Genomic DNA, 14,781 nt, shown 5'->3' with positions numbered 1-14,781 from the left:
GTTTAGAAATGAATAGCTGTGTGTTGAGTTATTTTGGGGGGACACCAAATTTACACTAGTTCTACAAGCAGTACACTCACTACATTGTAGCAAAGTGTAATTTCTTCAGTGCTGTCATATGAAAAGATATAAAATATGTACAAAAATTTGAGAGGTATACTCACTTTTGTGAGATACTGTACATCATGAACGGAAGGAAACATGACAAATTATGGAGGTTACACAGACAGATTGCCTAAATTCTGGACAGATTATTTGTCAAGCATTCTTTGTGATGCAACAGGTGATGACAGCCAGGAAGAGTGAAGCCTGTAGAAAGACTCAAAGGTTAATGAGATGTCTGTTTTAATATGAAGAATCTGGGAGGGGAGACCCAAACTCCGAATGATCCCATGGTTCTCATATTTTGTTAAATTGTGGGTTGATATTGTGTACTGTAGCCATGAAGTATTCCATTCTTCCAATGTCAGCTATGATTTGGAGGAATCTGGACCAAGGAGGGGGAGTATTGGATAGCCAACATAGTGGGATAACTCTCTTGGCAGCTAACAAGATGTAGGATATCAATCGTTTAGTATTTTTAGCAATACCAGGAAAAGGAAGACCCAATAAGTAGTGTATTGGGTCAAGCGGAAGAGTCTTATCTACCAATTTCTGAAGTAATAACATCACCTCGTGCCAAAAGAGTTTTATCAAGGGGCAGAGCCAGAAAATGTGGAACAGCGAGCCTGTATCAAGCCCACATTGCCAACACATCACTGAGCATGAGTGGGTCAAAATTTATTGATGACCTCAGTCTTATACCAGAGCATGAGGATTTTAATAGAAGTCTCCCTCTGCACTACACACTTGGAGGACTTAAAGATGGAGGACCGGATCATTTTCCATAGGTATACCTAACTGTTGCGTCCATCTGCACATGTATAGATGGGTGACTTCAGAGAGAGGGGAAGACTCATGGAGAATGTGGTATGTGGACGACCCCAGGTGCAATTGGTGGCAACCTAGAGCGCAGAGGTATTCAAAGGAAGTTGGTTTGTCTAGGGTCAAGGATGGGAAGAGATGCCTAACTTGCAAGTAGAAGTAAAACATTTGTGTGGGTATGACAAACTTTTCTTTAAGGGTATCAAAAGTATGTAGCCTACAGGTAACTGGGTGCACTAGGTTATGTAATTGAAACAGCGAAGCCTGTGCCCATGGCAGTATGTGACTCAAGGATAGACTGTCTGGGATAGAAGGGTTGAATAGTATATTCATGAGAGGGGGACACGGTGAAGAGAGAGAGAATTTTTGTTGGCAGGTGCGCCAAACAGTTAGAAATAAGTTTACTGCTCCAATGAACTTAACTCTAAGGATAGGGTCAATGCGTGGGAGGTGAGACCATATTAGGGACACAATATTTTTTTAGAATAAAGACAAAATCATAAAACAGTGAACAGGCGACAAGGCCAGTGGCGGACATTGATTTGAGGAGGATAACATACATACCACAGACAAGCAGGCCTCTTATATGGTGTAGCTAGTAACTTTAAACAAAGACGAAAGGTAACCAGATGAGGATGTCTCGGTACCTTTATGGTCTATGGAGTAATAACAAACCATGTAGCTCTCAATGATCAAAGCCTAGAAGGTACGCTAGGCAAACAATATCCTAGTGTAGCACCCTCTACCTTAGGTAGGTTGCTAGAGGTAGTTGTTTTTTTGTTGCAGCCAGTGCAAGTAAATTTAGGCAGGCCTAGCTGAAAGTTTCTTTTTGATCATCTGGTGGCTAGGAGTAGTTTTAGAGTAGCAGGAGGTGACTGACATGTGGCTTCATCTCTCTGGCGCCTCCCTCTGGAATCTGGAAGGTTCTGGAAAAGAAGTGGGGAGAGAGGAATGGAGTGACATGGGGTGTATCTGGAAGCCCTGACCAATCTCCAACTAGGATTGGTAGGGGGCAGCAGTAGAAGCTGGTGCTCAAAATTTTTGGGGGGGCGCAAACAAACAGAAAAATACTGAAACCCCCCCGCCCCCCCCATAAATTGCAGCCTCACTGTGCCCATCAAATGCAGCCACGTGTGCCCATCAAATGCAGTTACGTGTGCCCATCAAATGCAGCCCCAGGGAATTCAAGGCCCTCACCAATGGGCTCGACAAAATTTCCTTAAAGTCAAAAAAGCTGGAAGGAGGGCTCGTCGCCCATTTGTCCCTAGTGAAAATATCACGGTAAGCTTCTCATAAGTCAACGTACCATGCACCTGTCACTTCACCTCCTCAAGAGAGAGAAGATGTGATTTCTACGCCTTTGCAATGGTTTGTTTAGTAGCCATAAAAATATGTGTTCACGTTTTGATAAAGTGGTTGTTAAGCCACTCTAACCTGTATACACCATCAGCACTGCCTTCTATTGTAGTATCCCCATCTGTGTGTTATTTATAAAAATAAATTCTGCAAATACCAAATTTTACTGCAGAGATTGCGATCACATGACTGGCCAGCTTTCTCCTTCCCTCCTCTGAGAGATGCAGCGGGCGAGGCTGAGATTCCTCTGCTGATGTCAGCATGGAGGGGAGGAGGAGAGGAGGAGAGAGCTGGCTGGTCATGTGATCGCAATCTCGGCTCTTAAATTAGGTATTTACAGGATTTATATTTATAAATCATTCACAGAGGGGGACACTGCAATAGGAGACAGTGCTGATGGTGTATACAGGTTAGTGTTATGAGAGCAGCAGGAAGGGGGAGGGGCGGTTCAAATATGGGTCACTTAACCCTTTCACCAGTGAACAAGTATAACTAGGGGGCAATCAGGGGGTTAAAGCCTTTATTAGGTAGTATATGGGGGTACATGACACTATAAAGTTGAGGCTGAACCTAAATAACCAACAGGCTAACTAGCGTCACCTGTGACACCAATATGGCGATCAGAAAAATGATTAATTAGTGACACTGGCGACAGGGAGTGAAAGGGTTAACTGTTGAGTGATCAAGGGGTTTGACCTTTATTGGGGGGGGGGGTTAGAGACCTAAAGGGGCCTAGCACTAATTGCCCTAACACTTATAACAGTCACAAAATGACACCAATGCAGTGATCAGTAAAAAAATAAAAACTGCTATTGGTGTCACTGTGACAGGGGGTGCAGGGGGGTGATCGGGGGGTCATTTGTGTGCCTATGTGTACTGGTGTTAGTGTGCTTTTGGTGCAAACTCACATTAATGTCTTCTCTCCTCAGGATCCGGAACTAAAAGGCTCCACAAGGAGAGATGACATCACTTCCTCTGCTTCTGTTTACATTTCAGAAGCAGAGGAAGCTTCCCATTCGTCTGGAGCGATCGTGAGGGAGTGGCCATGAATCAGTGGCCTCCCCCTCAGGACAGATCACTCCTGCAATGATGCTGACCACCTCAGGCACCGATCGCGCCCCCGCCTGTGGGAGGGGAGTGACATACCCATACATTACTCTGCCTGCCCGTGCCATTCTGCTGCAGTATATCTGCATAAGGCGGTCAGCAAGTGGTTAAAATATAAGTATGGGTTTGTATTTTTTTTTTTTTTAGAATCCTACTTACTTCAGTGGATGCAGAATCGGCCCGATGCTGCATCTTTCCCCTGGCGCCTCTGCGCTGAGAACCGGCAATCGAACATCACGATCGCTCGGTTCTGACAGTTTCCTGAGCAGAAAACTGTAGACTATCAGTCACAGCTCTCCGCTCTGTTCCCTCCTCGCTCATTGGAGCACCGAGCTGTGTAGGGGGTGGGGCACCGGCTCAGTCTCTCAGTGGCTTGATTTGAGGCTGAGCGGGGGTGTCAGTCAGGCACCTGGCAGGTCCAGACTTCCATTGTCGGGATGACGTGGTGCCTAGACTGATTTCTGTGATGTCAGCAGAACACGGACTTCAATCCGCTCTCTGCTGAAAATGGGTCACAGGAGTGCAAATCAAATTGCAATCCTGTGATCCATAGAAGTCCAGCTAAATCAAGCTTTGGCTGGACTTCTTCTTTACAGTTCATGTGCATGTAAAGGCGGGTGTCCTAATACTTTTGGTAACAGTGTATATACAGTATATAGACAATAAAGGGATGTGGAGTCCAAATACAGGACTTTTAAAAAAAAAAATAATAAAGAACAAATAAAGTTGCTATAACTGATATTATCTGCTGAGCATAGTACAACCCTTTGATCTGCATATAAAAGACCTAGTCTAAATAAGGTGAAACAATACAATTGTTATAATGTATTTAACAATTATCTATGTAAATGCTGTGTCAATAACAGTGTTTGCAGACTGCATTTACAAAGGATTCTATTAAACGCAGCCACTGTGCCATCAAATGCAGCCATCAATCTTCTGTAGAACAAACATAACTATCAAGGTGGGAGTGGATCAAGTTAATTTTGTCAGGTAGAGGGAGGAAGACCCGGGTGTACAATGTAGTTTACTAGCTGGTCATACATGATTCATTTTTTTACCATCAAGCAGAAGGCTGATAAAAAAAAAAAAAAAAAAAAAAAAAAATGGATTCTTTCATCCACACAGGCGGGATAGAAAAATCTTGCCCACTTCTATCAGAATACACTGATCTGCAGCTGCTAATAGAGAAAAGATTCCTATTTGACAGAAGTTCCTGTCAAACGGGGACTACCATACATGGATCGAAATTTGTCTGGTCCCAGGTGAACGGGCTGAATCTATGGCCAGCTTTAGTCGACCGGGCTCGGCCTGAGGGGGGAAGGCGCATGGTGGCATCATGGTGCCATTTGGGATTCATACAGCAACCAGGACTGGAGGGGGAGCTGAGACTTGGGAGCAGGAGGCAGGATAGCCACCTGTTGGGAGTTGGAAGTGTTATTGGAGGACTTTGGAGGAGAAGACTCAGCAGAGGTGGTGATGTAAGGATATCCACAAACAGTAGCACAGGACCAATCTGGGCCCCCTAGGAACCTTGGGCCCTAGGCTGACACTCAAACCACCTTAATGTGGCTCTACCACTGGATATGACAGATGTATCAACTAGCAGAAGCTAACTAGACCACAATCTTGCTTACCAAAGGCCCTAGTTATCATAGAGACTTTTCTCAGTTTCATGTTGCACTCATTAGGTAGGTCAGGGGTGGCATGTCACATCACCAGTCAATTAGTCATATGATCCCTGTTGGCAGTGAGCAACAGAAATCAGAACTGCATTGCATTACAAAGAAACCTCACCCAGTTGTCATAGCAACCCCGTACCCTTTTAACCACTTGCTGACCGCTGTCGGCATATATACGTTGGCAGAAGGGCACGGCTGGGCAAAGTAACGTACCCGTACGTTACTTTGAAATTCCTGCCGCGCGCCTGCTGTGAGCGCTATGACTGTGCCCGCGGGACCCGTGGACTCGATCGCCACTGGGATACCCGCGATCATGTCACGAAGCTCAAGAACGGGGAGATGCCAATGTAAACAGCATCTCCCCGTTCTGCCTAATGACAGAACATGGATTGTCTGCTCCCTGTCATTGGGAGCAGCGATCAGTGTCCACGTCACACAAGCCCATCCCCCAGTCAGTTAGAAACACTCCCCTAGGACACACTTAACCCCTTCACTACCAGTGACATTTTTACAGTAATCAATGCAATTTTAAAGCATTGATTGATGTATTAATGCCAATGGTCCCAAAAATGTGTCAAAATTTACCAATGTGCCTGCGCCATAATGTCGCAGTCACGATAAAAATCACTGATAGCGGGCATTACTAGTAAAAAAAAAAAAAAAAATGTATTAATAAAAATGCCATAAAACTATCCCCCATCTTGTAGACGATATAACTTTTGCGCAAACCAATCAATAAACGCTTATTGCAATTTTTTTTACCAAAAATATGTAAAAGAATATGTATTGGCCTAAACTGAGGAAAAAAAATGTTTATATATTTCTGGGGATATTTATTATAGCAAAAAGTAAAAAATAATGCGTTTTTTTCAAAATTGTCGCTATTTTTTGTTTATAAAAACCACAGGAGTGATCAAATACCACCAAAAAGAAGCTCTATTTGTGGGAAAAAAAGGACGCCAATTTTGTTTGGGAGCCACATCGCACAATTGTCAGTTAAATCGAGACAGTGCTAAATCGCAAAAAGTGCTCTGGTCAGGAAGGGGGTAAATCCTTCCGGGGCTGAAGTGGTTAAGCTGTCCATAAATTCAGTTTTTTGTTAAACCCGCTGATCGAAAAAAAAAAAAAAAACTGACCCAATTCTGCCATCCACGAATTTAAGGTGAATGGGGGAATGACTCCCACTGCGCTATTGAATCTGGTGCAGCTGTGCATAGTATCCAATCAGCTTCTAACTGCAGCTTGTTCAGTTAAGCTTTGACATTAGGCCTTATACACACACAAATGGCGTTAAAATTAAAAAAAAAACAAGGATAAAGTGGCTGTAAAATCGCCATTTTAGAAGCGTTTTGCATTGGCGTTTAGCAGCATTTCTCTGCCCTGTCCCATTTCCCACTCCTAGATCCAATTACTACAGCTTAAAAATGTTTAATGCATCTTAACACTGTATACAGCATTAACACGCATTTAGCTGTGTCATGCGTTTTTACAGCTGTAACACTGCTGTTCCAGCACATGCTAGCCCTGGGTTTTTTTTTGTTGTTGTTGCAGCCTGAAAAACACCTATGCCATTTACAGTTCCTAAAAGCCTATTTGTGCATGGACACATTGAGCAACATGGAGAGGCTTTTTAAGCTGTAAAAAAAATAAAAAAATGGAGTGGTGGGAGTAAACGGACTTGTGGCCAATTACACCCGCTTACATCCAATCCGATCTGCTAAAAACAGATGGATATATGGCTCTGTCTGGCTATGAAGCGGTAGGTGTAAACAGACTTGCGGCCAATCACAACTGCTTACATCCAATCCAATCTGCTAAAATTGGATTGGAAGGCAGTTGGGTATAAATGGACAGTCGGTCTGATTACATCTGCTCTGCATAAATGGAATGGACACAGACCAGCCATCCGCCTGCTCAGTGGGGGAATCAGTGGACAGATCCTCTGCTGAGTAAGTGGACTCCATCCACCCCGTGTGAAATGGGCCTTATACCAATCATTTTTCTGCTTTTGTTACGGGCAGCAAAATTCATGGCTTCTTGCTGTGCTCGGTGTGCCATTAATAATGAATGGCACCGCAAATGCCAAGCGCATTTCATAAACCTGTGGAAAAAAAAAACACGCAATTTTGTGCACGTTTAGAAAATGCACAGATGTAAATGGAGCCTTAGGGGCATTTTTTCTGCCAACTTGATGGGATTGTACAATATATATGTAAAGTGCTTCAAAAATTTACAGCGCTATATAAGTGCCTGTAATATTAATAATAACTTCTGGCAGCATGTTTGGAGAATAAAATCATAGGGCCCTTATGCATGGCGCCTAAATATTGTAAGCTCTAGGGAGCGGGCCCTCTGATCTCTCCTGTATTGAATTGTATTATAAGTGTGCTGTCTGTCCTCTTGTTGTAAAGCGCTGTGCACACTGTTGGCACTATATAAATCCTGTATAATAATAATAATATAATAATGATCTCCCTATACACAGCAGGGGATGTGTGCATTCTATTAGATGTGATAATCAGCAGACTATGGAAGCTCAGCATCTCGTATAATCATAGTATAGATCACATAGGGAGAAGGGGAGGATGATGTGCCCGGATATATATCTATCTATCAGATCTCACCCGGTATAGCACGATGATGGATCCTCTCCGGCTGCTCCTCCGCTGTTCAGGTCTCTCCCATCCAAACAAGTGGTTACCGGGGCAACACAAGAGGACGCTTCTCCATGACTACGAAGGGACGCCTTCTCCCAGGGAGCCGCCCCTCCTCCCTCAGTACAGAGCTGTGTGCTATCACTGGTCAGACCTGTCTGCTCACTGATCATTGTTACCTATGAGCAGATAAACCCCTTTCATGGCTCCCAGATCAACTGATGTACAACAACAAACAAATGGCGACAGTCCCCGTCTAGACAGATCAATTACATGTCTATTGTCCATCGTTTAGCATGACCCAGGAGGGGGTCCTACAGCAAATGATTCCTCTGGGGGATAGATTTATATATAAATATATGACTGCACTCTCTCTCTGTTTCTGTTAAATATAGGCACACATTATCCGGAACAAATATACATGTTTAAATCAATAGATAGGCAACAAAAATGATGCAATGTCTGTGGGCCCAAACACACATATGTGTGCTGTGACAACAAGCGATAAAACACACATATTAACACACGTTGCCACAACACACGGCAACCCATCTGCTCTGGCAATCCAACACAGTGAGGATGATTTACTAAAAAGCTGGAGAATGCAAAACCTGGTGCAGCTGTGCATGGTGGCCAATCGGCTTCTAACTTCAGCTTGCTCAATTAATCTTTGACAAAAGAACCTGGAAGCTGATTGGTTCCTAGATTTTGCACTCCCCAGTTTTAGTAAATCAGCTCCATTGCATGTTAGATCACAACGCAGTGCACCGTCAGGGCTCCTCAAACTGGGAGCAGCGACTGTGTCCATGCGGCCGGTGAACCCCCACTGAAATTAATGGGAGTGCATTCACTGAGATGCACAGTACACTGTTATGGGCTTACCCTGCCCTGGCACGGTTGTACTCTGCAGTAAACTGGTGTGAACAAAGGCAATGCATGCAGTTTCAGCACAGTGGCATGGTGTCTGTCACAGGGGTTAAAATAGGCAGTGAGGATAGGGTTGCCACTTTCTTCAATCCAAACCCGAACACTTTAGCGGTGCACAGAAAAAAAATCTTTTTTAGCATTCACTATAGGATTGTAAGAGACCAGAGACACCTTTTGGGCACTCCAAAGAGAATAGTACTGCAGTGTGCATAGTGTCCCCCCACTCTCCTGTCAGGCCCTGTACCAAGCCACATTCTTGTCTGAATGTTGTGTCTGGGTTTCAGGTGGACTGAAACCCGGACACATGATTCAAAACCCGAACTGTCCGGGTGAATCCTGGACAGGTAGCAACCCTAAGTGAGGAGGCAACATAATCTCTGCACTACCTTTCAAACACCTCTGAAAAGGGATTCACAATTGATTGCTACTCAGAGGGGTGGCAAGCCCAACAGGTGCCACTGTCAGAGTACAGTCACCTGAGGGTAGGATTCCTCCATCCATTTTGTTTGTGGATAGAGGGCTATAAAAAAAAAAAAAATGAAATAAGGCTAGGTTCACACTAAACCGATCTCTGAAATGTTATGATCCACGGTAGAACGCTTTTCAAAAAAGTAGCTAAGCGGCCAATGTGTCTACTGAATGCCTGTTTTGTTTCCCTTTTTCTTTTTAATATAGTCCTTTTGCTGAAAGGCTGTTTATAATGAGGCTTATGTAAGCCAAGCATTTGGCTTATGGTAGCCGCATGGCCCCATTCACTTTAACTGCCCGTCAACTTGGCACGCAGCACTATAGTATTACTAAAAAGGCAAAACTTTTTTTTTGTTTTGTTTTGGATATAGTGGAGTGGTATTAGAACCCCTCTCAGTTTTTAGAGCTGTCTGTGCCCCCGTTAGGGAGACTCACCCTCTCCATTTCTCCTGTTTACCATTATCATTGAAAGTGAAAGAAAATTCCTTATTTTGGATTGTTCCCAGAAAAGTAATGGAGGGGAAATCATACATGCGTTCTGGTGACCCAGGGGTCCCCAATAAATTCCTTTAATTTTCAGAGATTTCCTCTCACTTCCTGTTTGGCTACAGGACAGGAAGTAAAGGGGAGTCTCCACAATGGGTCAAAGATTGCGAGGAAAAAAAAAATCTCAGGGGGGTTTTAAGCCTGCTCTATAAAAAATAAAATAAAAATACCTATAGTTCTACTTTAAGTGTGCTGTGGCCACCATGGTTTGGTTTATGGCCAAGTTAAAGAATGTAAACCCAAAATTTTATATTCCTGATCTGTGCCTGCTGTACCATGTACTTGTATGAAAAAGTATCCTGTTCTCTTTGTTTTGCTTCCTTTATCTGAAATCCCTGGTGTTCCTGCCATTCCCTCCGCTTTTGAATCAAAAACAGTCCACACCAAGCATTAGAGTACAGAGTGGTCAGTTCTCTAGCTATATTGAAAGCTCAGCCTGCTCTCCTCCAAGGATCAGACACCCATCCCCCTGCAAGCCATTCACTGGGAAGACCAGCGTGATACGGTTTCTCCTCCTCCAGCTCTTGTGCAGCTGAGAATAGAGATTATGTGATCGCTTATAAAGAAAAAGAGAGGGGGGTGATATATATATATATATATATATATATATATATATATATATATATGTACACACACACACACACACACGTTTTGCCATTTATTTCTATTTAAAACCCAATGGGTTGTTCTACAATGTGAGGATTTACATATACTTTAAAGCAGAACTAAAGTCTAATACAGCCTCTTTCAATCAGGGTGCCATGGCTACCTGGGGTGCCTTTTGGGTTCTTCAGGGGTACTTTGGCAAAATGCCTATAAATTGCCCAGAATTATATACGAACCACCATGTTGATTAAGCCTGCCTTTCAGTCACACAAAGCCACAGGTTTTCATTATGCAGCATTACACTTTTGAATCGCTTTCCATTCATTTCAATGGAGAGGGACGTTTTTTCACCACCCTGCCAGCGCACTGCCCCAGTGTGAAAGCATTCATTAATTTTAATGAAAATAGGTTTTCATGAGCGTTTCAGGTGCTTTTTTCAGCGTGAAATGGGTCTAAGGGTCACGGGAGTGCAATTAGTTTTGCACTCACGTGACCCGTTTTCATATTTTGAGCTCAACGTTTTTAGGCTGGGTTGACACTGCTGCCAGATACGGCTCACAGCAGGGGATCCGGTGCATCCCTGTTCTGTTTCAGCTGAAAACTCAGCCTAAGTCACACAGGACTCCTGTGCAAGCCGCTCCGCAGCCACCATGGAGATATGTGTACCGGCTCCATAGAGAGGTGGTCACAATCTCCTGTCATGCTAATTGGATACGGCCGAACCTTCATTCAATTTGCACTAGTGTAAAACCCAGCCTAAGCCCTTGTACACACGGTCGGACATTCCGACAACCAAATCCATCGGATTGTGTCCGAAACTGGTGTTGCATACACACGGTCAGACAAAGTTGTCGGAAAATCCGATCGTTCGTAACGTGATGACGTTATTTTGTTACGACGAGACTACGTTCAGGCTAGTAGCCAATAGCTTTGGTCTAGGAATTTGATCTGAGCATGCCTGGCCCTTTGTCCGATCGGAATTCTCTACAAACGATCGGACAAAATCCGATCGGATCATGTTGTCGGAAAATTTTACAGCGCAGCTCTAAAACTTTGTCAGTCGGATATTCCAAAGGAAACAGTCCCATGGAGCCCACACACAGCTCGATTATCCGACAACACGGTCTGATCGGACATTTTCCGTCAGAATTTCCGACCGTGTGTACAAGGGCTAAGAGGCAGGAAAAAAAAAAAACCCTTCTGCTTTGCATTTCTGATTGGAGCTTTCTGGCAGAAAAAAAAAAAAAACGCAAAACTTTCCTAGAACTTTGTACAAAACACGCTCTAGATAAGCTTTTTTTTCTGCCAGGGTAACTGGCATCTTTTTAAGCCCAGTGTGCATAGAGCCTAATGCCTCGCATACACGATCAGATTTTCGGATGACCGTTCGTCCATTTTTTTGTTGCATGCAAGTCTGATGTCGAAAGTGAAGAGGTTACTGACCACATGAAAATTCTTGTACGACAGAATACAACTTAGGAAGTTGTGTTGAATTGTTTTTTATGTATTCTTTTTGATTCTGAGCATGCGTGGTCTTGCTCTTACGATTTTTTTCGGACTTAAACAGTACTAATTATACGAAAATCGGACGTTGTGTTCACATGCGACAAAATTTTTATTGTCTGCACACCCAGCTTTTGTCATATGAAAAAAAAAAATCTGAATTGGCTGTCAAAAGCACCATACTAACGATCTGAAAATCAACAGATCGTTCGTCAGATGAACGTTTACTTACGATTTTCGTATCGTGTGTACGGCTTACGTCTGTAAACTGCACATTTTTTTATTCTCCTAATATAGGCAGTTATAACAGCTCCTCACTGCTTGTAAAGTGGAACATACATAGCAGTTAATAGATTAAAGTATAACTAAAGGCAACACATTTTTGTTTTACTTTTGGATAGAGTGGAGAGGGATAAGAACCAGTGGCAGCCCACCCATTAGGGGCGCCATGCGCCCGGCCCCTAATCTACATGCAAGGTGCCGGACACATGGATTTCAATCAGGGTTTTTTTTTTTTAGCATGTGATTAGAGCCTGAGGCTCTAATAGGCTTCAAAAAGGGTGGGCTTGGGGAGCAGAGCACTGCGCCCTGATCCCACCCAGTTGTATGACAATAGCAAATGAATATTCGCTATTGTGTCACTGATTCTCCTCCCTGCCAATCAGGAAGTGGGTCTGAAACCCGTTTCCTGATTGGCTGAAAGAAGAAGTGTTCCAATTGGCCACCGAAGAGGAGGGAGGAGACACACGACAGAAGCCATCGTGATGCCTGTGGAGGAAAGCAGAGGAAGCTGGCACCCATGATGCTGAGGAGAACAGGGGAAGAAGAAGCCGCCGCCCGAGTGAAGAGCTGCCCACCATAGATGGGGTAAGTGTTGGTGCTCCTGATGGACTGACCGGACGGGGGGGGGGGGAGGTGAATATTGTGGGTGCACGGTTTGCTGCCCCCCCAAAAAATTTACCATCAGCCGCCACTAAGAACCTGTCAGTTTTTGTTGCTGTCTGTGCCCCCATGAAGGAAAAGATTCACCCTCTCTATTTGTTCTGGCTTAAAAATGGTCGCTTCTTCAATTTTGAGTTCTGCCTGTAGAAGCAGCTCAATGTTATCTTATGTGTGTCCATGCACATTGGGACAATTACAGACATATTTTTAGATCGTTATTGAAAGTAAAAGCATTAGCCTTAGGGGCATTAGCGGTAATAGTGACGCTTTTCGCCCGCTAGCGGGACACTTTTATCCTCCACTAGCAGGCGCTTTGGCAGCGGTGTCCATTGATTCCAATGGCAGGGGTGGTGGAGAGCGCTTCCGCACCGCCCCAAAGATCCTACTTGCAGGACTCTTTCTAATGTCCTGCGATCACACCGCCCCAGTGTGGAAGCACTCGGCTCTCACAATAGGGTTGCAGGGGCGGCGTTTTTCGGACGCTATTTTTTTTTTAGCCCAAATGTGCCTGAAAAACGCCTCCAGTGCGAAAAGGTCTAACATGGGACTTTGGACACAGAAAGGTTCCTGCACTACTGATGCCAATTTTGGGTACGAGGATACCACTTCACAGACAATGGATCAGCATAGCGGACATGCTGAAGAAGAGGACAGTAATGACACCCTCCATACTCCCCCCAGTACAATCCATGAGGATGAAATGTGGGGTCACCTCCCTGATAATGGAGCACCCCCCCCTGGATCTTTATCGCTCCTTATGATTAGTAATGGCAGACCATACAGACACATTATCATCTCCAACCCAACCCAGGGGGCGATCCTCCCATCCACCACACGACCCTCTGCTCCCACTCGTCTCGCCTTATCTGGCAACAGCCTATCAGAAAATCGCACTACTCCCTCGTCTAGCCAATCAGAACAAAGAGCCCAGCCCTCCTCCTTTCCGGACTTGAGATCCATCACTACATTAGTCGTCAGTCTCCGCTTCGCCCAATGAGAATCCTCGTGCAGCACCAGCCTCATTAATAATGAATAAGCCTCGTGTTTTTAATATCGTTCCACTACGCGGAAGGGGCGGGGCGACCCGGCGTTTACTGTACATAGGCTGCCGGGGGTGGGCGTGGCTACAGGCATGAATCACGGCTGCTAGAAAACAGAGGTGTGTCCGGTGTGTGGAATATTAATATAGGGGGGTGTGGCCGGAGGCAAGCAGAGCTGTGCTCGGTGGTCTGTACCTTACCATTAGGGGAGCGCCCTCCAGAGCTGCTATGTCTTCCATCTTGCGGCCGTTCGCCGTCACTGAAGGGCCCTGCGAGCTGTCGAGGACGGGAGGTCATGGAGGCAGCCGGGCGGTGAGCAGATCTCTGGCCGCTGCAGCTCCGGGAGGAGGGAAGATCACACATCCCGGGAAGGCGATCCTGGCTGGTGAGTATCCCTCATCCTCATCCTCGATCAGCACCGTGACCCCCATTATACGGGGCACCAGTGATGTGCCGCTCACCCATCCCCATGGGATCTCATCTATTTATATGGCAGATCTGATGTCAGCTGTGCAGCTAGAAACTCCCAGACACAAGGCAGTCACACTGCTGTGATTTCATCTCTGTTTACTATAGGCTGACCTTTATTTTAGCTGTCACTCCCTAGTGGGACTAGAACCGAATTGCCTAATGCCGGCCATACACGATGCGAATTCCGAACGAAAATCCGAGCGAAAATAAAATCGACCGATTTTCGTATCGTTAGTGTGGTATGCGCGACATGCGATTTTCGTACGACAGGGCAAATTGACAAATCCAACATGTTGGTTTTTTTTTTCAAAAATCGTCCAAAAATCGTATCGTTAATGGCAGAGTTGGACGATTTAACATAAGAAAATGAACTGCGCACGATCTCTGGAAAGTATAAAACAACGAACGAATGGTCGAACGCAACACGGAATAAAAAAAAACCGTTAAAACATATTGTTTTAACGTACGATTTTCGTACTTAATTGATGGCGCATTCGCATGTTGTTGTGAGTGCCGCTTTCGTTTATCGTTCGACGGGTCGTTCGGAATTAGCAT

At 44.7% G+C, this 14,781-nt stretch overlaps 2 protein-coding genes across 5 annotated transcripts in view; one reads left to right on the top strand and one right to left on the bottom strand.

The window, feature by feature from the left end:
* Window positions 1–14,091, bottom strand: part of TEKT1 (tektin 1) — a 49,031-nt gene extending 34,940 nt beyond the window's left edge. Inside the window, exons 1-2 of one of the 4 annotated variants that reach the window (XM_077480605.1) lie at window positions 7,694–7,759; window positions 1,671–1,850 (exon numbers count right to left, since the gene is read on the bottom strand). The gene's annotated coding sequence lies outside the window, so the exon portion shown is untranslated. Of the gene's footprint in view, window positions 1–164; window positions 299–1,670; window positions 1,851–7,693; window positions 7,842–13,955 lie in introns of those variants that run through there. The other 3 variants (XM_077480603.1, XM_077480602.1, XM_077480606.1) reach the window with 3 other exon arrangements.
* The window catches only part of LOC143982144 (tricarboxylate transport protein, mitochondrial-like), a 36,622-nt gene continuing 35,824 nt past the window's right edge, over window positions 13,984–14,781 (top strand). Inside the window, exon 1 of the mRNA XM_077480607.1 lies at window positions 13,984–14,140. Coding sequence (XP_077336733.1) covers window positions 13,984–14,140 — 157 coding nt within the window. The remainder of the gene's footprint in view (window positions 14,141–14,781) is intronic.

The sequence above is a fragment of the Lithobates pipiens genome, unplaced genomic scaffold, assembly GCF_037356315.1.
Source record: "Lithobates pipiens isolate NorthernLeopardFrog02 unplaced genomic scaffold, aLitPip1_a1.2 Scaffold_16, whole genome shotgun sequence".
Lineage (NCBI taxonomy): Eukaryota > Metazoa > Chordata > Amphibia > Anura > Ranidae > Lithobates > Lithobates pipiens.
Note: the sequence above shows the minus strand (reverse complement) of the source record. Positions and strands in the feature narration are given on the sequence as shown.